The 25,033-nt window shown below is 36.3% G+C and overlaps 3 protein-coding genes across 5 annotated transcripts; 1 reads left to right on the top strand and 2 right to left on the bottom strand.

Annotated features, from left to right (window-relative positions):
• Positions 1-5,551: 5,551 nt before the first annotated feature.
• Positions 5,552-9,237, top strand: LOC112752581 (uncharacterized). Its single transcript, XM_025801556.3, has 3 exons — positions 5,552-7,292; positions 7,838-8,027; positions 8,592-9,237. Exons 1-3 carry the CDS (start codon positions 5,700-5,702, stop codon positions 8,717-8,719), a joined length of 1,911 nt encoding a protein of 636 aa, XP_025657341.1. The 5' UTR covers positions 5,552-5,699; the 3' UTR covers positions 8,720-9,237.
• Positions 9,238-9,423: 186 nt separating this feature from the next.
• Positions 9,424-12,304, bottom strand: LOC112752554 (uncharacterized protein ycf20). 2 transcript variants are annotated; one of them, XM_025801555.3, is made up of 4 exons: positions 11,975-12,304; positions 11,381-11,593; positions 10,487-10,809; positions 9,424-10,364 (listed from the first exon to the last, which is right to left on the bottom strand). In XM_025801555.3, exons 2-4 carry the CDS (start codon positions 11,551-11,553, stop codon positions 10,357-10,359), a joined length of 504 nt encoding a protein of 167 aa, XP_025657340.1. In that variant the 5' UTR covers positions 11,554-11,593; positions 11,975-12,304; the 3' UTR covers positions 9,424-10,356. The 2 variants fall into 2 exon arrangements, with proteins under 2 accessions (XP_025657340.1, XP_025657339.1); XM_025801554.3 differs by having other exon boundaries at positions 9,424-10,809.
• An 821-nt stretch (positions 12,305-13,125) lies between these two features.
• On the bottom strand, positions 13,126-16,326 carry LOC112752528 (uncharacterized). Of its 2 annotated transcripts, none has more exons than XM_025801553.3 (3): positions 15,985-16,326; positions 15,053-15,461; positions 13,126-14,431 (listed from the first exon to the last, which is right to left on the bottom strand). In XM_025801553.3, exons 2-3 carry the CDS (start codon positions 15,427-15,429, stop codon positions 13,777-13,779), a joined length of 1,032 nt encoding a protein of 343 aa, XP_025657338.1. In that variant the 5' UTR covers positions 15,430-15,461; positions 15,985-16,326; the 3' UTR covers positions 13,126-13,776. The 2 variants fall into 2 exon arrangements, with proteins under 2 accessions (XP_025657338.1, XP_025657337.1); XM_025801552.2 differs by having other exon boundaries at positions 15,053-15,469; positions 15,985-16,325.
• Positions 16,327-25,033: the final 8,707 nt, after the last annotated feature.

The raw sequence follows: 25,033 nt of genomic DNA, 5'->3' as shown, positions 1-25,033 counted from the left end.
AATATACTAATAAATAAATAAATATTTTGACTTTTTGAAAATAAATATGCATGTCGAACATGTATTTTCAAAATTTTAATAAATAAATATTATAATAAATATGTAAATATTTATAAAATATATCGTTATTAAATATTGAAAAAATAAATATTTTGATTTCGGAAAAAATCAATCATTTATATTTATTTATTTAAAAAAGAAGTGGAAGTATAAATATTTATTTATAATATTTAGAGAAATAAATGTTAATATATAATTTTTTTTATTATTTTTCTTAGAATGAAATTATTTTTCTGTGAGTTTATTAAATAATTTGAATATTAATAAATAAATAAATATTTTTTTAAATAAATATGGTAATATTTGTTAGATATTTTAATAAATAAATATTATAATAAAAATGTGAATGTTTATAACAATATTTATATTGACATCGATTTATTATTTGTAAGAATTATTATTTATTTAAACTAATAAATATATTTTTGTGGAACAAGCCTAACAAGAATTTGATGGTCCGTAAACTGGATCCGCCACAGACGTGAAACTCGATGGTCGAAAATCACTTACGCTCGACGGGTTTCTTCCACTTTTTTAGGATTGGGGTGATAAGAGGATTTTACCCCTTATTAGCTGCTCTGGTGGAAAGGTGCAGGCCAAAAATTCATTTGTATTACCGGTGGGTGAGGTTACTGTGACACTGGAAGATGTCGCTCATATATTTAGTCTACCCATTAATGGAGAGCATGTGAGCGGATGAACAGATAGTAGTAGCGACTTCCTATAGAGCCAGAACATCGCGATATTCGGTCGTGAACTAGAAGTCAGTAGTTCTTCGAAGACCTATATAAAGTTGGGTTGGGTTCGACGTATCAGAGACGTAGAACCGTTGGACACTAAAGAGTCTATTAAGAGATACGTCAGATGCCAGATTTTCTGTTTATTGGGTTCGACTCTATTCACAGATAAGTCGACCGCATATGTCTATGCGAAGTATCTACCATTGCTTCACGATTTCGAGCGGATCCATACTTATAGTTGGGGATCAGCATGTCTTGCATATCTTTACAGAGCACTATGTCGTGCATCATGGTATGATATAAAAGAGATGGATGACCCTCTTAATCTGTTGTTTGTTTGAGTATGGGAGCGAATGCCCTGTATTATGCCCGTACCGAGACAGACCCTTCCACCGGCTGAGATACCAGTTGTCATGAGGTAACAAAAATCTATTTTAGTCCTGCGTTATATTCACGATACATGTTTGATTTACGGTGACTTTTTAAAATTTTTTCAATGAATCATATTTCAGGTGGAGTCATTCGGAACGGACCACAACGTGGTTATCGAAGACCGCAGCGAGATTTAGGCAGGATATAGATTACATGGAGGAGGTAAATATTTAGGGTTCGTGTGATTCCTATTTCCAAACATTAATATTAGGGTTCTAATATACCAATAATATGTGACAATTTGAGTGGCGGCCATACAATGGATTGATCATACCCGACGAGTTACATGGATGCCTTGAGGTGTGTGACATCGTTACTCCATAGTTGTCGTTCGAGTGTGTCGAACGACACCTTGTGGACTGAGTGATGCGTTAGTTTGGGTATGCACAACCTCCCCCAGGAGTAGCAAGAGACATTCCACTGGACCAGCATTGCATCACTCTTCGCGGAGTGCAACTTCATGACTGGAAAGTTTTACATGGAGTATGGATAGCGAAATGAGTCAACAGGCGAAACACTCGGCTGCGGGATCTGCACCCCCTTCCGACCTGTGACTTTATACCGACGGTGGAGTACTGGGATTAGTACGTAGGCTCGTACGGACATATGCCGAGATTGTCAGAGCACGTTCCCTAGCATCCATATCAACCACCAATACCACAACCATCGGCACCTCAGGGTGCACCTTAGGGTCCACCTCAACATGCAGTGTTTGAGCCATTTCCTTATCATATACCACAGCCACTGGACCACAGTCATGGTAGCCATCAAGGCGGGATTAGCGACCAATGTGGGTCCCTTATAAGCAGGCCATGTCTCGGGATCGCCTAATGGTGTGAACTCAAATCTATATACCTTACGAACCTCTGTCATCTTATACATATCATGCACATATAACTGCCAATCGAGACGCTAGTTAGCACAACAAGCAATAACATGGCGACATGGTAGTCGTTCCACCTGAAAGTGCCTATAATCACAGGTTCGTCGCGCAAGATCAACAACTAAGACCCTTTCCGCTAGTCATTTTGCTCACCTCAAATACCTCATTTTGTCTATCAAACCGGTGCACAGCTATATTCCCAGCCTGTTGCATATTTGCTTCTATTCGATGTTGTGCAAATACGAAGTAAGTAAATCCAACACACTTGCGTTCGTGAGCTTCAGCACTCTTCCGCGTAAAAGTTCATTTAACCGATAATACATTGCTCGGACGAGTGCCAACACAGGTAGATTTCGGGCACCCTTTAACACTGAGTTAATGCACTCGACAAGGTTCGTCGTCATACGGCCCCATCGATGTCCCTCATCGAATGCCAATACCCAATGTTGGAGTCCAATGGCATCACACCACCTGGCATATGCCTCGCCTCGCTCTTCCAAACTCTTATAGATGATGTTGTACTCCTCCACCGTTATTGAATACCCTATGTTGACAACAAGTTTTTACAAGTGATGGACTTTGAATACCCTTAAGAAGTTGCTACCGATGTGCCTTATATAAAACCATCCACCATGCTCTTAGAGGTTGCCATTCACCTCCAGAATGATTTACTGCTGCCCGGATCGACTCATGTCGGCCTGAGATCATACCCACACTGTCTTTTCTAAAAATATGCGTCGCAGATTCCTGAGAAAGAAGTGCCACACATCAGCTATCTCTCCTCCCACCAAGGCAAAAGTGATAGGCACAATATTTCGGTTCCCATCTTGTGCAACAGCAACCAAAAGTATACCTAAACGCCCTAATGCATGGATTGAAACTCCAAAATACGCGATGAAGTATTTTTACAATGTGCGCCTCCTCGTTTCCGTTGTACAGTGGTTATGTTTCTATTTGGACAATTGAACCAGGCATCTTCTGAACCATGATCGAGAGCCACCATGGCAAAGCTTGGTAAGAATCCTCCCAACCACCGAAAACTTTGGCTATGGACTTCTACTTTGCCAACCAAGCCTTTCGGTAACTGATGGTATAGTTGAAGCTTGATTGGACTTCCGCTATTAAAGATTTCACCTTGATGGACGGGTCAGTCTCGACCAATGGCCTTATAGCCTCAACAACTGTATCCGAGTCCAACTTCAAATGATCCTGTGAAATTGTTCCCATTGTGCACGTGTGCCTACCGTTGTATCTGCGTATCTCCCAACAACCTTTTTTCTGTATCAAGTTGGCACGGATAAGCCAGTCGCACCCACGCCCATACGTCTTGCATTTTGCATAAAACGTTTGTGGTTCAGACTCATACACATTGTAGTCAACTCCTCTAGAGATAATGTAACTTCTAATTGCTGCGACAACCAACTTTCTAGAATTGTATTCCATTCCAATCCTGAACTCTCCGTCCTCAGGATCAACAACGCCTACAGAAAGCAGAGATCATCATTCATTAATCAATCCATAATATAAATTAACAAAAATGTATTATTCAGTCATCATGTACCTATGTTTGCATATTCCAAAAATTTCGGTGCATACATCGCGTCAAGATCCAAGTTACGCATAAAAGGTGGAACGTTCATCGGTTGACTACCCGAGGGATGAAGCACTACATTCTTTGCTGCTACCTCAACTCCCACATCACCATCCTCGTCTTCGTCGCCGGCTTCATAAGTGGCTTCGAAGTCATCTTCACTGTCACTATTCATTCTTTCGTACAATGCAGCTCTATCATTCTCTATATCTAAATCATTTTGAATCCCATCCGCCTCTACGTTTTCAAACTCGACATACAGCTCAATCTGTGGCTGTCGTATTGAGTCTGCTGATGAATTTGGAACATATTCTGCATACTCGCTACATCAATAATCGGCATGATATCAAACTGTGTTAAACCACTAAAAACTACAACCAGATTTCGGTACAGAATTCTGCTCACTCTCCTTAACACACCGTTCTCCATGCTTTGACAGAGACCGTTCTGAAGCTCCATTAACGTCATGGTGCATGGAACCACAAATGAAAACGGATTCTAAAACACAAACCTCACTCCTTCATGAGTATTCCGTATTATCTCACCGTTGCGATACACTACCAAGTTCACGGTACCCTCCATTACACTACCAACACACTCAAAGAACACTACCAACACACTCTAAGAACACTCAAAACACACTCTTCTTCGCAATGAAAATGGTACCAAATTTTTCCTTATATAGAGAGGAGTATTCAGCACGCCTCCACGTGTTGCTTCATCAGCCAATCAAAGCTCGCCACGTGTCAGCACGCAGGACAAACCAGACTTCAGCACATGTCAGCACGCCCCCTGCGTACTGACTTAACACACCCTCCACATACTACATGTAACACGTTTGACCATATATCTGACATGTCCACCAAATTATAAATACACTCACTACACCTATTTTCAACTAAAACACCACCCCTTACTCCATAATCAAATCTTGAGCTATAAGACCAAATTGTCCCTCTCTATTTATTCTTTAACACTTTAGTAATAAACGGTACACATAACATTTTTCTGTTAAAAATTTACGAAAAAACTAACAAAAGAACTTGTCTAACAGATTAATTAATTAAGAATCGCAATAACATTTTATTTCTGTAATGGGATGAATGGTCGTATATTTAAATGGTCAAAAAGTGAAAAAAATATTCTTTTTAATTTTTTTAAATAAAAACAATAAATTATTTTTACATAGACTTTTCCTCCTTCTTCTCTTGTTATAATTAGTTAGTTATCCATATAGATTAAATTTAGAATTTTTTAAAATAAATACAAAATTATATATTTATAATTTTATACTAAAATATAACTATTTATTATTTTAACTATTATTTTTTATCTTAGCTGTTAAAACAAAATCGAACATCTATATTGTTTACTTTAATTTTGGAGTTACTATCAACAAAATTGGGTAAAAACTAAAAAGTTTAAATGCAATTTAACAAGCAAAATTAGAATGTTTACTTTTTATGATTGCATTGTTAGTTAATGCAATTTAATACCGTTTTATTTTTTTAAAAATTATTTTTTATACTTATAAAAATTAAATTTTTTATAATTATATATACTCATATTTCGTTTATAATTATGAATATATTTTGTCTACATTATAAATAAAATATGTGGAGGACGTCAACTTTCACGTATTTAAAATTTTTTACATATTTTGTTTACAGAATAAATAATGTGTAAATAAAATATATTTTTTTTTGTGTGTACGCTTTAAATTATATATATTTTGATAAATAAAATATTTAAATTATTTATTTATTAAAAAAATTCAAATCAAGAGTGTAAAAAAAGAATGTATCATTTTTCTTTTTCTTCCAATGAAAACGAATATTCTCTAGCAAGCAAAAGTGAAAGTCCCCAACAGCATGGTCCAACTGTCCAAGGAAGACTTGAGATTCTCAAGCAAAGAACTCGGAGCTTCCACACACCTCAATAAAACTCACTTTATTATTTGTTACCGCTTTTTTAAAAAAGAAATAGGAAAAAAATGTCACTCCTCCTTCGGAACCCACTTCCGCCATCACTGTTCCATTTCATTCCCTCCATTAACAACCCTTCTTCATTCCAATCACAAGCTATGGCTTCATTCTCTTCGTCTTCTTCACCTTCTACGCCTTCCACTGAACAACAAAAACAACAACAAAATCAAAACCTCGACCAAAACAAACTCTCTCACGTGCTCAAATACCACAACCAAACCAAGCACCACTTCAACCGCTACGCCAGGGGCCCACATGGGCTTGATTGGGCCAATCAGCCCAACCCATTTCGCAGGTACCTCTCTTCCCCTCTCCTCCCCCTCCTCCATTTCCCCACTGATGATAACAATGCTGATGATGATGCAAATGCACCCCTTTACAATTCACTCTTCCATTCTCTCCCTTCTCCACAACCCATTTCCAAAACCACCATCTCAAAGTTCCTCTATGATTCTCTTGCTCTCTCGGCATGGAAAACCACGGGCTTTTCAACTTGGTCCTTAAGGGTTAATCCGAGTAGTGGGAATCTTCACCCAACTGAGGCTTATGTTATTGCACCTAACTCCATTGAATCACTTTTTGACACACCATGTGTTTGTCATTATGCCCCAAAGGAACATGCTTTGGAGGTAAGGGCCAAAATCCCACCTGGGTTTTTCAAAAAGTTCTTTCCTTTGAACTCTTTCCTTGTTGGGTTGTCTTCGATTTTCTGGCGTGAGGCTTGGAAGTACGGGGAGCGTGCTTTCAGGTATTGTAATCATGATGTTGGACATGCTGTTGGTGCTGTCGCTATGGCTGCTGCTGGTCTTGGTTGGGATGTGAAGATTCTTGATGGTTTAGGGTGTGAGGAATTGAAGTACCTTATGGGGCTCCATGTCTTTCCTGAGTTTGAGGTTCCATCACGTGCTGTTATGGGGAAGTTCCCTGAGATTGAGTTTGAGCACCCTGATTGTGTTATGCTTGTTTATCCAAGTGGGAGTCAAGGTTTTGATTTGGATTACAAGGAGTTGAGTAATGCTATATTGGAGTCTTTTCCGGAATTGGAATGGAAAGGGAAGCCGAATTCCCTTAGCAAGGAGCATGTGTGCTGGGATATTATATATAGAACTTCTGAGATTGTGAAGAAGCCTTTGACTTCAGGGGATAGGTTCTTGGTTGATCCATTTCAGAGTAGTGGCAGTTATAGTGAGGGTTCTTACAAGGGATATAGTGTGAGGCAAGTGGTTAGGAAGCGAAGGAGCGCTGTTGATATGGATGGAGTTACAGGAATTCAGAGGGATACATTTTATCAGATAATGTCACATTGCCTTCCTTCAGGTTGCCAACCTGGAGGAAAGCAAAGGAGGCAGCTCGCGCTGCCATATCGTGCACTTCCATGGGATGCCGAGGTGCATGCTGCTTTGTTTGTTCATAGAGTAGTGGATGTGCCTCAGGGCTTGTATTTCCTGGTCAGGAATGAGGATCATTTGGGTGAGTTGAAGAAAGCTATGCGTCCCGATTTTGTCTGGGCCAAACCAGAGGGCTGTCCCAATGAGCTTCCTTTGTATGAACTCCTGAGATTTGATTGTCAGCGGCTTGCCAAGCAGCTCTCGTGCCATCAGGTTCATATTATGTTTAATAATATTTCACTTGTCTTTCAGATTGTTACATTGAATGATAGAGTTTCATAAATGCTGAAAACTTAATCAAATATCAACCCATTTAAGTTATGATACATAGTCACAGAAAGAAAATGGTTCCCTGTTCTTTAGGACAATAATTTTGGGTTTTATACCTATAGCTTTTGCTAGTTAGGCGTTCTGAATTTGGTATTTGCTTTCAAATAAAAATCCTTGTGCAAATTGTATTCTCTTAGAAATATATTTAACAGCAAATTAATCTGAGAAAAGGTCTCGAAGTTGAAGTTGAGGGTTTCAAAACTTAGTTATTCTCTCTATTTATTTATTCAAGCCTCCTAGGAGCTACTAGTTTTGAGGTACAGTAATTATGTAGAGTTAGTATCTCTATTTTGATGCCGTTATATATAGTGTTCTTTGTACGAAGTTTTTTGTATTCCCCTTGCAAAAAGAAACAAAAAACGCTTAAATAGAGCTGATACTCTAGCATATTTTGATCTCCATTTTTTTAATGCGACCTATGTTTGCAGGAGATTGCAAGTGATGGTTGCTTCAGCCTTGGTATGTTGGCTCGGTTAGAGCCTACATTGCGTGAGAAGAATGTATGGATGTATCCTCGTTTATTTTGGGAGACTGGAGTCCTTGGACAGGTATTGTACCTTGAAGCACATGCTGTTGGAATCTCAGCAACTGGAATTGGTTGTTTCTTTGATGACCCTGGTATGCTTCTTCCTTCTCGCCATTACTTTGAGAATCTCAGTCTGTTGGTTACGTGTGGATCAACGTTGCATCTGCTACTTAGAAGTTAATACAAAGATTGAGTAACTAGGAACTAGTGAATATAACTAATCATCACTTCAGCAGTTGCACTTTCACATCAAGTTACCATTGCTAATTTTGCATCATACTTCAATTAGTTCAATGTTTCATTATTAAGCTGTCACTGATGAGCATCGTAGTTTAGTTATTATAATGCTCCTTTTTTACATCATTTCCTAATTGAACATCTGGGTGAACTCATTAGATTGTTGTGGAAAATGTATTCTTGCCAGATAGAAACTTCATTGGATACTTTCAATTCTGTTCATGTGCATAAGATAGTAGCTCTAGCAATATGAACTCATCTCCATGTATGCATATGTTCTTAATGATAATTCAGACAGCTTTTTTCCATTAAGTTATAACATTGAAATCCTGGAAAAGGTTTTTCTTGGACAACACTATGCTTGATGTGATGATAACTGGAATAGACTTTCATTAGTTTTCTTTTTGTGTCTTCTGCAGTGCATCAGTTGCTTGGGTTTGAAGGGTCAACTTACCAAAGCCTCTATCATTTTACTGTTGGAGGTCCCGTCTTAGATAAGCGCATAATGAGTCTACCAGCATATCCAGGCCCCAATGTTGATGCTTGAGTCTCGTAATGACTTTCCAAATTACAATTCCATGAAGAGCTGCACAACAAATGAATATCAGGACTGAATTCTCACGATTGGAAAATTACCTTGACTATGCCAGCTGCGAACTTCCACCATTGTTTGAATAATCTCGTGGATCCATCTTAGAGCCAACCATATCAATTAATGGTAGAAATTCATTCATGACATGGTCAAGTTGGCTTTCCATTTGAGGCTCTGTCCCCAATGAATATATCTTGCTCTTGCATGACACAACTTAGATTGTTACAACACCTTTGTATATGTTAAGTCCTCATTGTCAATAATCTTTGGACATACACATTAACATACACAAGTTTTGTATAGTGATTTGAATTAGTTATATTTGGTGTTGCCAAAATGTAATGACAAATAAGGGTAAATCATAGCACTTACCCCTGAGCCTTATTTTGAGTTATAATTTCTAGCACTCAGATAAGGCTGCTTGCATGTTATTGTTCTAATATAATTAATACTACCTAGTGTTTGACTAGTTAGTTACTTTGTCTTGCTCCTCTTTACTTAACAGCTTACAAGTGATTGTTGTAATAGCATCATTGGCAAAGCATGAATGAGTTAAGAGAAGTAGATTTTTTTTAATTGAATAAAATAAAATTACTTTTAGAGGTATAAATTAGTTAATGTTAATATGAGGGTAATAATGACATTACAGCTCAAAAGTATTTTTGCTAAACTAAAAAGTAATTTCATATATACTTTCACCAAAACTCGAGGTTCATCAAAAGGTGATATTTACATCCACAAGACCACAATCTTCAAGATCCAAATGTACACCAGACATGCAAAAACTCTCTAAACATTATATATAACCTTTACAAAACATGTTGCAGGAGTCTACCATATATAAACAAAATCTGTGAATCAACATATGTCATCATCTGCATTACTTGATGGAGCCTGCAGCAGATGACAAACAATCTTGGAGTTCTTGCAAGAAGATGATTCACAATCACATCACTGCATGAGCCAATCTTGTGCCAGAATTAAAATATGAAATCACCAGGCCAAGAACTGAATCGAGTTTCCTTGGTTTCAATAACTAACATACTTGTTGCGAAAGGATTTGTGGTTCATCATCTGTGCTCACGACTCACAAGCCAATAAAAAGTTTGGTTTGTTTGTTCTGCTTTGTCAGAGTGACCTTCCAGAACTTGAATACCAACAACCCTGACAGCAAAGATTCAACACCAAGATGAACCAACTTGAGAATAAGGGAATGAAGGACTGTAGCATTGATCAAACAGAACTCAGTATCCATCTATGGTAAAAATTGAAGTTGCCGATTGCTTCAATGTCCTTAAATTATCTAAGTCAAAACTATTGCTCTGCTGATCATAAATACTGATGACTGACGTAACAGCTTGAATGGACTACCTTCTGAATTTGAGCAATGGCTTTCAGCAATGCTAACCTTAGAAGTTACAGTCTAAATTATGTCCAAGAAGTGACACTTTCACATGTCTCAAACATATCTGTGATGGAGAACCGAACAGACTGCGTGTCATTATCACTGCAAAAATCCAACTCACATGGAAGGACTTCTGCTTAATTTAAATAAGTGTGAGAGGAAGCCGCAGTTCGTCAAACCAGATTTGTCAGATTCCTGGTAATAACATCCGAATACCAGTGACAAAGACCAAAACAATCAATATTTAAATGAATCCAAGAAGAGTCCCAATGTTAGGCCAGCTTTCCAATAATTGAATATTGATATTAGGCTCCTACCTTTGCTAACAAATGGAAGAGAAGTTCCATACATGAGAGCGCCGATGCCTTCCACAACAACCACGGCTAAGCCAGCAGATAGAATATCCCAGTCACCTGTTTGTCCGATAACAGTGGCAAATGCAGTAGCGCAATAAAAACCAACCAGGAAGGAAAGAAGTTTCATCGGAAGATTTTTCTTTACTTCCTGAATCTTCGAACCTAACGTGGTCTGAAACTCTTGAATCACTCGGATTATGCGTGTTCTTCCATTGGTACCGTTAGAAGTGGAAGGACTAAAACCACTGTCGTTTAAGCTGCTTCTAACAGACCATGTCATCCTCCTGAAGAGCAACACAAAGACTTAATGCATGATTCTCAGTGTATGATTATCTTACTATATTCAAATCACATTCATGGATGTACTATTAGATGCAGGTCTTAAGAGATATCCATTACCTGAAAATTACCAAACTCTTTTCTGATATAAAGTAATCACACCAACAGAGATATTACCCATTTTTAGCAATTTTTACACTAAACTAAATCCACCATGATTAAAGTTATGAAACACATTCCATCTTTCTGGTGAAGATAGATGTTAACTTTCAACTTATGATTGTAGTGCAACAGTAGGCACTAATGAACAGTTAGAATATTAGATACTCTAATTGAATAGATAATTATTTTATTAAAGAAATAGAAAATATGTAATCACATGGAAACAATGAAAAGAACTAAGAAAGACAGTCGTATAATATAATCATGCACAAAAAAATAACCACACATCTCAGAGTGCAAGGCTGCATTGATATGTTACAGAACCTCCAAATCTTCAAAGTTGTCACATATATTCCCAGATTATCCATATGATCAACTAGCATAAGCATAATCGAAATGCCACCACTGACTTACCTGAACTTGTCAATCAAACAAGGTTGAGTGAAACCGAAACAGCAAGTAGAGAATTGCTTCTGGCCGAAATTGATTTTACAAAAGAGTGCAGCAATGGCAGATTGAGAAACTCCTGAACTTATACAATAAAGAGATACAGATTTGGCGCTTGCCATGTAATTGTGTGATGCCATTCTGGTTGAAAGCAAAAAGCAAATTGCATAATCCTCACACCTAAAGATAACAGAATTATAAGAAACATTAGTGGGAACAGTGCAAACAAGAAGACAAACCAAATGCTCTAAATTAACGATTTTTCAATTGATGACAGGGACTTTAAGCATTAGAGAGCTAGGAATAGCTATAACATGAACAAATACTATTCACAGAATCTTATTATTCTTCAATCAAGTAACTCAATTTTCAAGTGCTTTTATACCTGTGCAAAATTTCCAATCCTATATCCTTATTCCGTGAAAAGACAAATTAAAATACCTAGACGGAAAGTTTACAACTTTGATGCTTTCTGCGCTGTACTAATGAAAAGATGAAAAGAGCAAAATGGGTGTTTCTGTAATATGAACTAAAAGCTGAAACAAGGAGTAAAGTTAGAACCTTTCAGTGTGTGAGACCCAAAAAGAGGGCTTGAATATGAAATTTGATGATGAAGAACTTTATTGGGTTGTCCTTGCTTCTCTGTTCTTAGTTCCCTATGGAGTATAGTGCTTGCTGCTAAAGGGTAATGAAGAAAGAAAAATGGGTTTTGTTCATTGAAGAAGAAATCCATTTTTGTTATGCTTTCATTGCTATTTGTCCATGACCATGGCCATTTTTTTTCTTTTTGGGATTTTATTTATTTTTTCTTTAGACACTACTAAAGAAAAATGTTCTTAATTAAAAAAAAGCTACATTTCAATTGCAATTGCAAATAAAACTATACAAGTTAATGGAAATATAAAATTCTTTTAAATTTATAGTATAAAAAATTAGTAGTAAATTATTCTAAATATACTGAAAGTAAAACATTACATTGTATACAAAAATATAAGAGATTATGGATCAAAATACCATATGCTTATTGGCGGTTTGTCAAAAGGAACAAAGCAGAACCCAGAATTATTTTAATATATTTAATTTGTAGATGAAATATTTAGTTTAAAATGACACAACTGTAACTAAATTGATTTTATTTTGTTCTACTCAAATTTTTATATACGAAAATTTCCAAATAAAATTTCTACTGATTTTGGAAAAATTTATATCACCAGGTTGAAGCTTTCAACCTAACAAATCAAGAATTAATTTGCAGCAGATAAAAGTTTTATTTAAGAATCGCCGTCAGCAATGAATTGTTGTATATACATAACAAAATTCGAACTCTAGACACTTGATTATGCGAACGAATAAACTAACTACTCAATTCAAGTTGATTAAGCATTACTTTCCTACCAAGTTTATAATTTTCTCTTTGTCAACGTCTTTGTACTTAAGTCTTCGAACACTTGAAGATTGCACTTACACTTTGAAATTCTGTAAAATGGTGTTTATTTTGTTCAATGCTATAGAATTTAGTTATATTTTCAGAATGTTAAATTTGCAGTATAGATTTAAACAATGAAAAAATGACATCTTTATGATAATTCTATTCAGAATTTCAGATATATATATATATATCATTAAATATGATAATCACAGCATTACTGCATTGCATGCTGTATCCCCTTGTTTACATGTGACATTACCTGCCTACTGACATTTACACAATGTGAATCAACAAATTCTCTTCTCTTGTCATTTCTGAGTATGGAGAATATACTGTTCCTTTCAAACATTCCATTAAATTTGTTTGCTACAAGTTTCATTGTTCAGCTATACAATTTAGCTCTTGGCTCTCTTTCCCTCAAATGAACATGGGGGGCATATTCAAAGATTCAGCAAAAATGCTTTTGTTACAACATATAAATCCTCAAAAAATAGACAAGTATTTAAAATTCTGAGCATTACACATGATAATTTGCACCACTTCAGTCACAACAAAAATCAGTTGCAAAATAATATGCTTGCTAAATACAACTATCATATCAGAACCTACATAGAAACTATACTAAAAAGTTTGTACCAATCAAGCTAGCCATTTTCACCATAAAACCCCTCAAAAAATAACTAATCTTCTTCGGTTTGTCAACTCCTCAATCCAATTACAGATGATCCTTTTTTTCTTTAGCATTGTTGAAATGAGTATACAGATTTCAGGCACTTGATGAAAAACTGAGCAGTAAAACTGCCACCTCTCCAGACTTGAAGCAAGAACATCATTGCATTGCTGAAGAGTTTTCTTCGTGATCAAAACCACATTTAGTAAGTTGAGGCAATTCAGAGCTATATCAAATGCTTCATTCTATAAAATTGCTAAATTTTTAAGCCTTTGACCGTCTAAATTCAAACCATATCTCATAGTGATTGAATAGCAAACTATCGTGCGTATGCTTCCCAAGATACTCAAGCCCCAAGCTTGTAAGCCTCTTTGTGCATTCCTCTCCACCCAGTCGCGAACAGAACTTAATATTGTGTGATACGAAGATTCGTCCATCATAAGGTCTCAACTTAGATGCTAATCTTTCCAATCCAATCCACACGAGCTTATCAGGCATATGAAGAAACACGGCACTAGCATAAATCAAATCATACACTGTGGCAGAATCGAACTTACTGAAATCCATGTCCTCCCCCTTAACTATCAAAGGTCGTTTGTGTAAAAGGCCTTGGGCAGGAAGCTCATATCTAAATGCAGCCATCAAAGAGAGCTCATCCCTTTCGAGACAATGAAAGTGTTCAGGATTTAAATATCGGATGAAATGTAAACCAACACGGAGTGTACCACAACCTATCTCCAAGACCTGCGAGTCAGGTCGGAGTTGACTAGCTTGAGCAAGAAACTCAAAAACGTCTCTTCCACCTGCCCAAGGCTCGCCATAGTTGCTATGGTGTTCTTCAACAAGGAGTTCCCCAGGGCACGGAAGGGCGGTGTGATTATCTGATCCATCGCCCTCATAGTGTGATATACCCTTAAATCTGCAATTAGATTAAAATTTAGTGATCATAATCCAGAAGAGCATTGATGCATTCATGCTCAAATAAAAACTAGACATTGCAACCACTTCTTGATAAGTATATTTCATATACGGCTCCAAAAACATTGGAATCTTGCAAAGAGAACATTGAGATGGAGACAGGAGAAGGAAGATTACTCAAGTTGAGAAGAAAACATAATGCAAGAACATAACATTCTGCAGTTCCTATACCAATAATATAAAATAAAAATAAAAGGAAAAATGCAATCTGTAGTTCCTTCATTTTGAAGAAATTGTGCTTCAAACCAATAAAAGAAAGGGGAGTGAATTTTCTACATCCACTCATTCTCATTTCTCGCATCTTCCATACTTTAGATGACACAACCAGGTATTCAGTGCCAAATACCCTACAATTCAGACCGTTAAATATATCGTGTCTCCCTTAGGGTTCTCTCTACCAAATTGAAACTCTCATTGCAAACAAGAAATGGCACAAATCTCATAATTGTCATTCTGAAACTCTATGTAATGAATGAGATAAAAATCTGGCAATCCCGAAACAACAATATACTCATACAGAAACACACAAGTGAATAAAACTGACTGAGATTAAGGGACTTACTGTCTAAGATCCTCAAGTTGCTGAGCCCTAGTCCGAGGGTTAATACCCTTGCGAAGCACATTGTCATGCATGTGAAGCCCGTTTGCTATGATTTGATTTTTCACCCACTCAACATCATCCTTCCTTGTTGACAGAGTAAAGCCACCACTGCCAGAATCAGACACAGTGCCACCAACACTCACGGCGTTGGCGTTGGCGTTGGCGATGGCGTTGGCGATGGGGTTTACAGGCGGGCCTGAAGTTGAAGGACAGGAGCAAGAGGACAGAGAGGAAAACAAGAAGAACAAAAATACAGCAGCCACCAAAGCAGAAAGAACCAACACAGGCACTGTTATCACTACACCTTTTGACATTGCCCTCGAAGCCGAGAGCGCCATCTACCAATACTACAATAGCTCTTATTGGCACCCTGCAAATCTAACAGGAAAATGAAAACTCAGCAAACAAACTATCGCTGAAAACTCATACCTGAGTTCATAAACTCATTGTTATCTTAAATTAAACAATGAAGCTAAAATACAAATTGAACCACAATGCTATAACATCCTAAGCCAGTGGCATCAAAGTTATCATTATGAGTACTTTTCAATTAACCCTACCATATTCATGTATCAAGAGCTAAAATGTTAAATCGTAAACCAATTGAAAAAATCCACTATTCCCATCCAAGGTGGACAGAATCATGAAGCATTCAATAATTTAAGCAAAAAGGAATCAACTTGGGGATTATCGCAATAATTGGAAACCCAACCCTCACCCCCACAATCAATGCATTAAAAACCACGACTTCAATATGAATCCAAAGTACCCGAGACAATGAGCATGAATCAGTAAAAATACGAAAAAGTTAAGAACTTCAACGAAAAGCAAGCATTTTGCGAATGAATCAAAGACATATAAGGAGATAGAAATGGAGCAGAATTGAGAGTTACCGTGTTGGAGAGTAGATCGATCTAGTGAGCGATGTTGTGGATATGAGTTGTTCTACACTATGATTGGAGGAACAAAAAGGAGAGAAAGAAAGAATTAAGAATATGGTTAAAGAAGAAGAAGGTAATAAAAATGTTTGGGTGGAAATGGGATGATGATGATGATGAAGGAACCTAAAAACACGAGTCACTCCGACACAGATTGGATTTACTCAGGCACATGGAGCGATGCAGTTTTTTTTTTTTTCTTTTTCAATTTTAAATATTTTCTGGGTTCACCTGTGTCGGTGATAGGTTTATATGTTTTCTTTAGAATATACTCTTATTTTATAAATTTAATTTCCACGGAATGTCGTCTAAAAGAATTATTTTATACAGATAATTAATCATAATATTATCATAAAAGAATTATTTAAAAATTATCTAAACTGATGAATCTAATTTAATATTATATAAAATTATTTATATTATTATTGTATCAAAAATAAATTTTTAAATTCATTGTTAAAAAAGATCATTTTAATATAAAATTATTAAAGTTTGAAGATGAAATAATTTATTTTTTAAATATATTTGTAAAAAAATGGTGTCGAAATCTAACTTTAAAAAAAAATTTGTGAATAAATATCTTTATCTTTGAAGTTAGAGACCAATGAGATTTCTTTATACTAGTTTAAATATATTTTATTTATCAGATAACAAAAAAAAACATATTTTATTTCTTATAAAATATAAATAAACAAAGATTTTTTTAATAAATACAGCTATATAAATAAGTACAGATATATTTTTTCTATATCATACAAAATTTAATAAATATATATATATAATTTTAAATTTTAAGTATATAATAAATATATTAGTTTTGAACATAAACTAAAATAACAAAGAAGAATTAAACTTTAAAGTTGGTGTCTTTGGGTTTGTAAAAAATACACTTAGTTAGTTTTTTATTTTATTTTTGACTAATTTATTGTTCTTCTTCTTCTCTTTCTTCACTAGCATTCTTTTTTTTATTTGATTTTATTTAAAACTGAAAGTAGAATTATGATTGGATATGCAAGTCAGGATCATGAAAGCTCTATGCAATCAACAACAAGAATTCTAAATAGCCATCGCATTCTTATATATAACAATAGATCATGGCACTCACACATGAGATAAGCCTCAATATAGTCCCTGAATTTACACTCTGAGACTCAGAGTTGTCCTTCCGACACATTCTGTCCATCTAGCGCTACCGGAAAGCTAAGTTGGCATCCTTCGTGACACGTGGGCATTACAACGGCTAGCTGATGTGGCAGAGTAAACTGTCCCGAATCAATTTAGTCCCTTAATTCAAGTTAAAACTCTAATCCCAATTTTGAAGCCCACGGTGTTCTCTTTTCTCTTCTCTTCGGTTCTCTGTTCTTGTCTTCTCCATCATTGAAGCCTGACGGTTATGGCAAGCGCGAGCAACGCAGCTGGGAGCTCGAACAACCTACGATCATTTGGAAGGATCATGAGGAGGATGAATAGAAATAAAGAATCGTGTTTGCTAGAATGGTGTGGCTGCGGGTCGAGACCAGTGTTGCGGTGGTCAAGGACGGATTCTAATCCAGGAAGACCATTTATGGGTTGTCCAAACTATAACGTAAGTATTATTATTGTTGATTGCTGTATTTATGAATATAAAATTTGCTAATTGAATTTTCTTGGCTGTGCAGACTATAGGTAAGAAATAGTGTGAATTGTTTTTATGGGTTGATAAAGTTTTGGAAGATGTCATAGCATGTGATGATAGAACAAGACATTCAGTTGATAATGAAGAATGGAAGATGAAGATTGCTTGAAAATTTGGTAGATTAGAGGCTGAAATTAGGATTCTAAAAATGGGGGGATTTTGATGTTTGTGTTCATGCTGCTGATTGTAGTTGGTGTTCTTGTATTAAAGTTGGATAGACAACAAGGTCAACTGTATCTAGCCAAAAAAAAAATGACATGCATATTATATGCCTATGTTGTTCATGTACTTGTTCCTGTCCTTTTGTTTGAAAGAAATGCAAATTAAAGTGTTTGATTATATGCATACTTCTTTTCTTGCACTTCTATTCAACGAAATAGAAATGAACAGGGTCTAAATTACTCTTAATTCTGTAACAAAGGACAAAATATAACAAAAAAGTTGACAAAACTCAATTCAAGAAAGTCATAATTCATATTGGTAATGTTTCGTCCAAAAAAGGCATTATAGAGCCAAAACACCAAGTATATCAAAGTTGTTAACATGTTGACCTCATAAGTTTCAAATACTAAAATCCTCAACACTAGGACAACGTTTAAGAAAGCATACATTGTAAAAAACTTCAGCAAAATAGATACACAAAGACACCATGTGTCCCTAAACATAATCATTCTAATCTTCATTTTTTGTTTCTGGGTGCCTTGAATCTAGAGGTGGGCACAAACTTCATGAAGTTTGCAAGCCTTGTAGCATTTCCCTGTGTTGCACCTTGCATAGGGTTAGTTAGGGGATTCCTTGCTGGTTGACTGCTTCCTGGTGGATTGCTACTCCCTGAAGCTATTTTTTCATGATGCTTGGAAAACTTTCTTTTTAGAGGGAGCTTTGGTGGCCTAACTGGTGAGGGTAAAACCTATTAGCAAAAACATGTAAAATAGTTAGTAAACTAGGTAAGGATATGAATATAATAAATTCAAAGTCATATAAGTTTGTGAACCTGTTCAGAGTCATCAGTTGTTGACAAGGGTGGTTCACTTAGGTCAAGATTGATTTCAGTTGGGGCTTGTGGGACAGGGGCAGCAGAGTTGGCCTGACTTTCACCACCATTAGCACCAGTAGGTTGTGCAGCAGCAGCCTCTTCATCAGCAGCTCTCTTTGGACAGTTTCTTTTGGTGTGTCCTGTTTCGCCACAATAACGACATCGACCTTTTTTATAAATTCTTTTCATCTTGGTCTTCTACTTCTTACTCCCATTTTGCTCCTCATCTGCATCATTTCTTCTTTTTTTCTTAAGTGGTCCTGGCTTTTTTCTAAATTTTGGTGCTTGTGGTCTGTTATATGGTGAATTTTCCTATAGTGCTTGACCTGAAATTGGATTGATATAGAAGGCATATGTGTTATTATATGCTTTCATGGTCAACCACTCATGACAAAACTCCTCCGGTCTCTTACCAGCCCTTGCCAGTGCAGCACACGCATGCACACATGGCATCCCTAAACAACATTCACACAACAACAAAGACAACTACAGTAAGCCAACAACAAAGGCTGATAATGATAATAAGATTAAAACAAAGAATTTAAAAAGCATTACCACTCAATTGCCAAAAACCACATGTGCAGAGTTTCTTTCCCAAGTCTACAACCATGTTGGTTGGCCAGTCATGAAGTTTGAACTTCTGAAAAAACCTCCTTAACTGCATTTATAAGGCCCTGTTTGAGGTAAAAAAAAAAAGTTGTCAAACACTTGTTTTCGAGCACCAAAATAGTCCCTACACTTTTATAAGTGACATCAAACTAGTCCCTAAACTTATGTAAGTGACATCAAACTAGTCCTTAAACAGCATTGTTACATACAAACAGGACATTATGCAGCATGTATAAACATCAGCCCAGGACATTATTCGACATGTATAAACAGCAGCCCAGTTTATAAACAACATGTTCAAGCACAACCAATAGGTAACAACTAATAAGCAACAATAGATTCACACTTAATAAGTAACAACTAATAAGTAACAACCAATAAAGACAACAAATATTGCATACCTTCTACATATCAGAGATAAAACACAGCTTGTTCTTCTTATAATCCCTCAAGTCTTGATGAAGTAATTCCAAGAACCAGTTTCAATTCTCATTGTTCTCAATAGGGACAGTGGAGCCTGGATTGCTCTTCAACAGTGTCAGCCCATAATCCCTCACCATGCCATATTGGGCAGCAGCATCACCGTACACAATAGATCTAGCATCTCCTAAGGCCTTAGTCAGTGAAGACTTGTTTAAATCCAAATCACATTTTGTTTTAAAATATTGTGTAGTCTCGGAGTATCTCAGATTCGGATATTTTCTTAGCTTCTTCACTAATTTGCAGGCTAGCCACTTCTTATTAGCTAGTCTGTTTTTCGTCTCTCTTGCACAGGTGTGGTCATCCACAAATGTCTTGATCTGCCAGCAATTGTTCTCAGTATTATTAGAAGCATACACAAGTCAGCTCTCATCCTTACACACAGCTCTCATCCTCACGTTATCATTCTTCTTAAACCAAATCCTTCTACCCTCTAGTATACAGTATTCACGCACAGCCTCTTTGAACTCCATCTTTGTAGTGAATGTCATTTCAAATTTTCAACCTCAAGCCTAAGCTCTCCAAACCTCCCTCCTTCTCTGAACGCAGGGAAGACGTCATCTAAATCAACTTCCTCCAACTCATCCTCAGAGTTCGGAGGAGTCTTCATTTCTTCCGAGTGCCATGAGTCTCCACCATCAGAATCATTATAAGCTTCATCCTGCACATCATGATAAGGAGCAACTGATGATCCAAACTTAGGAATTGGTCCAAAAATAATTTCATCATCCTCAGAATCTGAGTCTGCACAAACAGCACCATCATCTTCAACCATAACAGCCTTCTTTAGTTTTGTAAGTTTTTTGTCTGTCTTAGTTCTCAGTTTCACATTAGTCTTTGCTGCTAATCTATCCAGAGGCAACTCTTCTTCACTGGACACCTCATCACCACTAGGCCTATATGGTTCATCCTCTGCACTATCATCACTGTCATGGCTGTCTGAGGATTCATTTGAGCTAGACAAAGCAACAAAGGCTATTTTGGGCTGTTTTCCCTTACGAATTATTCTTGCAATATTTCCAGTAGTAGCAGCTCTTGTCAGTGGCCTCCTTCCATATGCTACTGCTATTTTTACATTCTTATAGCCTCTCTTTAGTACAGCATTCTTAGTTTATTTCACTTTCAATCATGGTTTAGAAATTGCAGTGGGTTGGGCCATTTTTTGTGGGATTTTGGGCTTGGTTTTACTGAGTTGGGCCATTATTTTGGTGGTGGATTGGGTTTAGATCCAAGACTTGCAGTCAGTTGGAAAGAATTTTTTCTGGTATGTTTCGGTTACCAGCAGAAACTAAAGAAGGTGACTCCTTTGGTTTTGTTGTATCAGTAGGCTTTTTTGGTTCAGAAGTTAGAGTGCATGGTGTTGTGGTGGGAATTGGTTCGGTTGTGGCATTGGTGGTGGGGTTTGGGGTGGGAAAAATGGTTGATATCACCATTAGCTCCTTGCCTTTAGATGCCATTGGTTCTGCTTCCTCAATATACACAGGTTCAGATACTTCATGTTCGTAGTACACATGAATAACCCCCTTGTTCTCTTGAGCCAGGTAACACATCTCCATGAGCTCCTTATCATCTGTTATTGCTCTTAAACCAGTTTGCAAAGGCTTATTAGGCACCAGCCACCAAGTTTGACTAACCTTGTCATACCCAATATTCTTGTGATAGTCTCGGAAGAAAAATACATCCAGTGTATCTGTATCAACGTCCGGTAACTCACAAATCTCTCCACCGTTGTAAGACATACTTCCATCAGCCTCTGTGATAAACGACCCTCCATGGTGAAATATGATGGTAATCAATGGATCACCCATCTACAATTTAAAGAAAAAAATTTTCATTGATCATAGTCATTGTCCTGAAACACATTAACAACTTCAAAAATCCACAACTAACTGCAGTAAACCCTAACACATAAAGAACAAGTTTTCATGTCAACAAAATACAAGAAACACTCCCAGTCTATAACTTTGTTGGCCAAACAACTAAGAAACCTAGTTCTAATCAAACCCTAGCATAGAGCACAAAACAGATGCATTCATACCCACAGATTACAATCGAAAAAATAGACTAAACTTTTGTGAATATTAAATTAACAACAATATAAAAAAAATAGAGAAATCGCATATTTTTTTTCATTTTTGGCTTACCTGTTTCAGAGAAACCAACCTTTACAACTCTGTGTATGAAGGAGATGACAAAAGCGATGCTCCAGAGCCTCAGTTTTCCACTGAAATCGGTGCGGTTAATGCAATTACATAGACACCTTTGGTGAGTGTATCGGGGAAGATGAAACCTCAGTTTGTGTTGTGTTTGTTTTGTGTTTTGAGAGGGGGGAGACAGTACGTTAGTGTAATGTTAAGGAAGGGAGGCTTTCAGCGTGAAACAACATCGTTTCATGTCATTTTGGCGCCATAGCCAATACGGCGTCGTTTCTATAATGCCCACGTGTCATGACGGATGCTAACTCAGCTTTCCGGTAGCGCCAGGTAGACAAAATGTTCTGGAAGGACAAGTCTGAGTCCCGGAGTGCAACTTCAGGGATGAATATGGGTAATTTTTAAGTTCAGGGAATATTATGAGGCTTGAGTGTAATTTCAGGGACTACATTGAGGCTTAACTCCTCACACACAAACAAAAATTTCAGAAATAGCCATCAACCAATTCAAATAAAATTGCATTGAAGAAAATATCCATCTTTCCTATGTGAAAACAGAACATAAAAAAAATTTCTCCATTACCCACGAAACATACATAAACCCAACTAGATAATGAATAGTAAAAAATTTTTTATCAACCTACACAAAATTCTGACCAAATACACACAATGATGTATACCTAAATAGAAAGACTGTAACTTTTTTTTAATCCAGTACAGACTTACCTCAGTGTTTCACAAAGAACTCTTTTTCCTTTCCTCGCTCAACGAATATGATTGCGGACAAAGATCAGAGTGTGAGCGAATTCTACCAAGTCGGATAATTTCACCGTTCAAACCTTAGGTAACAGTTATAGGCACGAGGATTTTATAGTGCTGAATGTTTGAGTTCAAAAGAAGAAGAAGAAGATGAAGTGATCAGCAACGTTGGGGGGTTTAATTCTTTAAATTTTCAAACGACGTCGTTTCAGTGCATTTTATTGCCAAAAAACCATACTACGTCGTTTTATGATGTACAATATGACACTCATTTATCATATCAATGCTATATTACTAGCTGACGACAGACTAATTAACTGGAAATAGAATGAGTGATCAATTAGGTGCAATTTTTTACAAATTTAAAAACACAAACAATATAATCGATAAATCAAGAATTAAATTAGTATAGTATGTAAATTTCAGAATCCACGTTAAAGTTTAACTCAACCAATACTTATTTATATACAAAACTCATTAAAAAGTGATCACCAAAATGAGAGCGATGCATAGAATTAATAAAAAAAGGTTTTACCCCCTAAGTTTTATAACTATATGAACCTTAGCTTCTTGTCTTTGACATAACTCTTTCTTTTTGTTTTTGGATGGTTAAATTCACTAGCATATTAATTAATCAAACTGCATTTATATGTTAATTTGTAGCATTTTCTAATAACCTTCACTAGCTCTAAGTATTGGAGATATGAGCAACAGTTTGTCAAACTATTAGTTAGCTATAACTGATTTAGTTAGAGGTTGTTAGCTTTTTAGAGATAAGGTCCTCTAACCAACTCTGCTGCATAAATAAAAGGTTATGATTCTGTTGTAAAGAACTAAAAAATAGCACAATAGTTATTCTATTTCAATTTTCAATTCAAATCTCTCGCCAATCTCTCTCTTCTCTGTATTCTTCCATTTCTATCATGGTATCATAAGTAGCAATTATCCTACACTTTTCTTTTTCACATTCTTCTACAAATTCAACTACTTTTTCTTCACCTATGATAGATAAACTCAATGAAAACTCTTTCAAGACCTGGCAACACTTGGCTCTTCATATCATCAATACTAATGAATTGGTGGATCATCTTAATCCAGAAAAAATTCCAACCAAATTTGATAATGAAGCAGCTCGAATTGCAGGAACAGAATCAGAATCCTACAAGAAATGGAAGACTAAAGATCACTACCTCATGACCTGGCTTCTTTCATCAATTGATGATAGTTTCAAGAACAAAATGTTAGATTGTGCATTTGCATACTAGGTTTGGGCAAAAATTCAATATTATTTCTCTAAAACTTCAAAAATCAAGAAAACAATTAAATTTTGAACTTAAGTCAATTAGAAAAGGTGGAACTTCTGCTATTGAATATCTCATCAAGATAAGAAAGATTATGGATTCTCTAGAAGCAAGTGGTTATATCCCTCTCCCTTGATGATCATATTACTGCCATTACTGAAGACTTGTCTGAGGATTATGCATTGTATATCTCTGTTGTAATGACAAACATTGAGTAAATTTCTCTAATGGAAGCTGAATCCCTCCTTCTAGCTCATGAACATATGTTCGATCGTTTTTGAAAATCTGATTTTGGATTAGTTTCTGCCAATTACACACAAACAACTCCTCCGTATGCAAGACCACTTTGAAGAGCAAATTTCTATGGACTTCGTGGAAGGGGTGGTAGATTTTCTCGCTGTGGCAGATACTCTTCTTTGGACTCTAGGCCTCGGTGTCAAGTATGTAGGAGACTTGGACATGTGGCCTTTTCTTGCTTCCATCGCTTCGATCACAACTTTCATCATTCTTCTCAAAATTCCACAAATCAACAAATAAATACACCTTTGGCTCTTCTACATCCATCATTATTTCATGCTCCTCGTGCTTATCTTGCAACTCCTTCTGCCTTGTCAGATTCTTCCTAGCTTTCTGATACAGGTGCCAATCATCATGTTACATCTGATCCAAACAATCTAGTTTGCTCATCTGATTACAATGATTCTGAACAGATTATGCTAGGTGATGGTACAGGTAATAGTATTACTCAATATGGTCACTCATATCTTATTAATCTTGATACAAAACAAAAGTTTCTGCTTGATAACAAGTGTTTTTTTGGGTTTCATGCTAACTACTGTTTTGTTAAATCCCATATTACAAAGGAGATTCTTCTTTAAGGAATTCTTAAGAATCGCATTTATCATTTTGATAGAGTAGCTGTTACTCAAACTAAATCTGACAATGCTGATAAGAATTTAGTGCAAATTGACATCTTTTATCATAAAGTTTTT

This window comes from Arachis hypogaea, chromosome 2, assembly GCF_003086295.3.
Source record: "Arachis hypogaea cultivar Tifrunner chromosome 2, arahy.Tifrunner.gnm2.J5K5, whole genome shotgun sequence".
NCBI classification, from domain to species: Eukaryota; Viridiplantae; Streptophyta; class Magnoliopsida; order Fabales; family Fabaceae; genus Arachis; species Arachis hypogaea.
This window is presented reverse-complemented; position numbering and strand designations above follow the sequence as displayed.

Excerpts from the sequence above, each read along its gene's own strand:
- LOC112752528 (XM_025801553.3), bottom strand. The coding sequence starts at position 15,429 with ATGGCGCTCTCGGCTTCGAGGGCAATGTCAAAAGGTGTAGTGATAACA. Across the intron at positions 14,432-15,052 it reads CAACTTGAGGATCTTAGACA|ATTTAAGGGTATATCACACT; the intron begins GTAAGTCCCTTA and ends ATCTAATTGCAG.
- LOC112752554 (XM_025801554.3), bottom strand. The coding sequence starts at position 11,553 with ATGGCATCACACAATTACATGGCAAGCGCCAAATCTGTATCTCTTTAT. Across the intron at positions 10,810-11,380 it reads TGTTTGATTGACAAGTTCAG|GAGGATGACATGGTCTGTTA; the intron begins GTAAGTCAGTGG and ends GTTGCTCTTCAG.
- LOC112752581 (XM_025801556.3), top strand. The coding sequence starts at position 5,700 with ATGTCACTCCTCCTTCGGAACCCACTTCCGCCATCACTGTTCCATTTC. Across the intron at positions 7,293-7,837 it reads AGCAGCTCTCGTGCCATCAG|GAGATTGCAAGTGATGGTTG; the intron begins GTTCATATTATG and ends CTATGTTTGCAG. Across the intron at positions 8,028-8,591 it reads TTGTTTCTTTGATGACCCTG|TGCATCAGTTGCTTGGGTTT; the intron begins GTATGCTTCTTC and ends TGTCTTCTGCAG.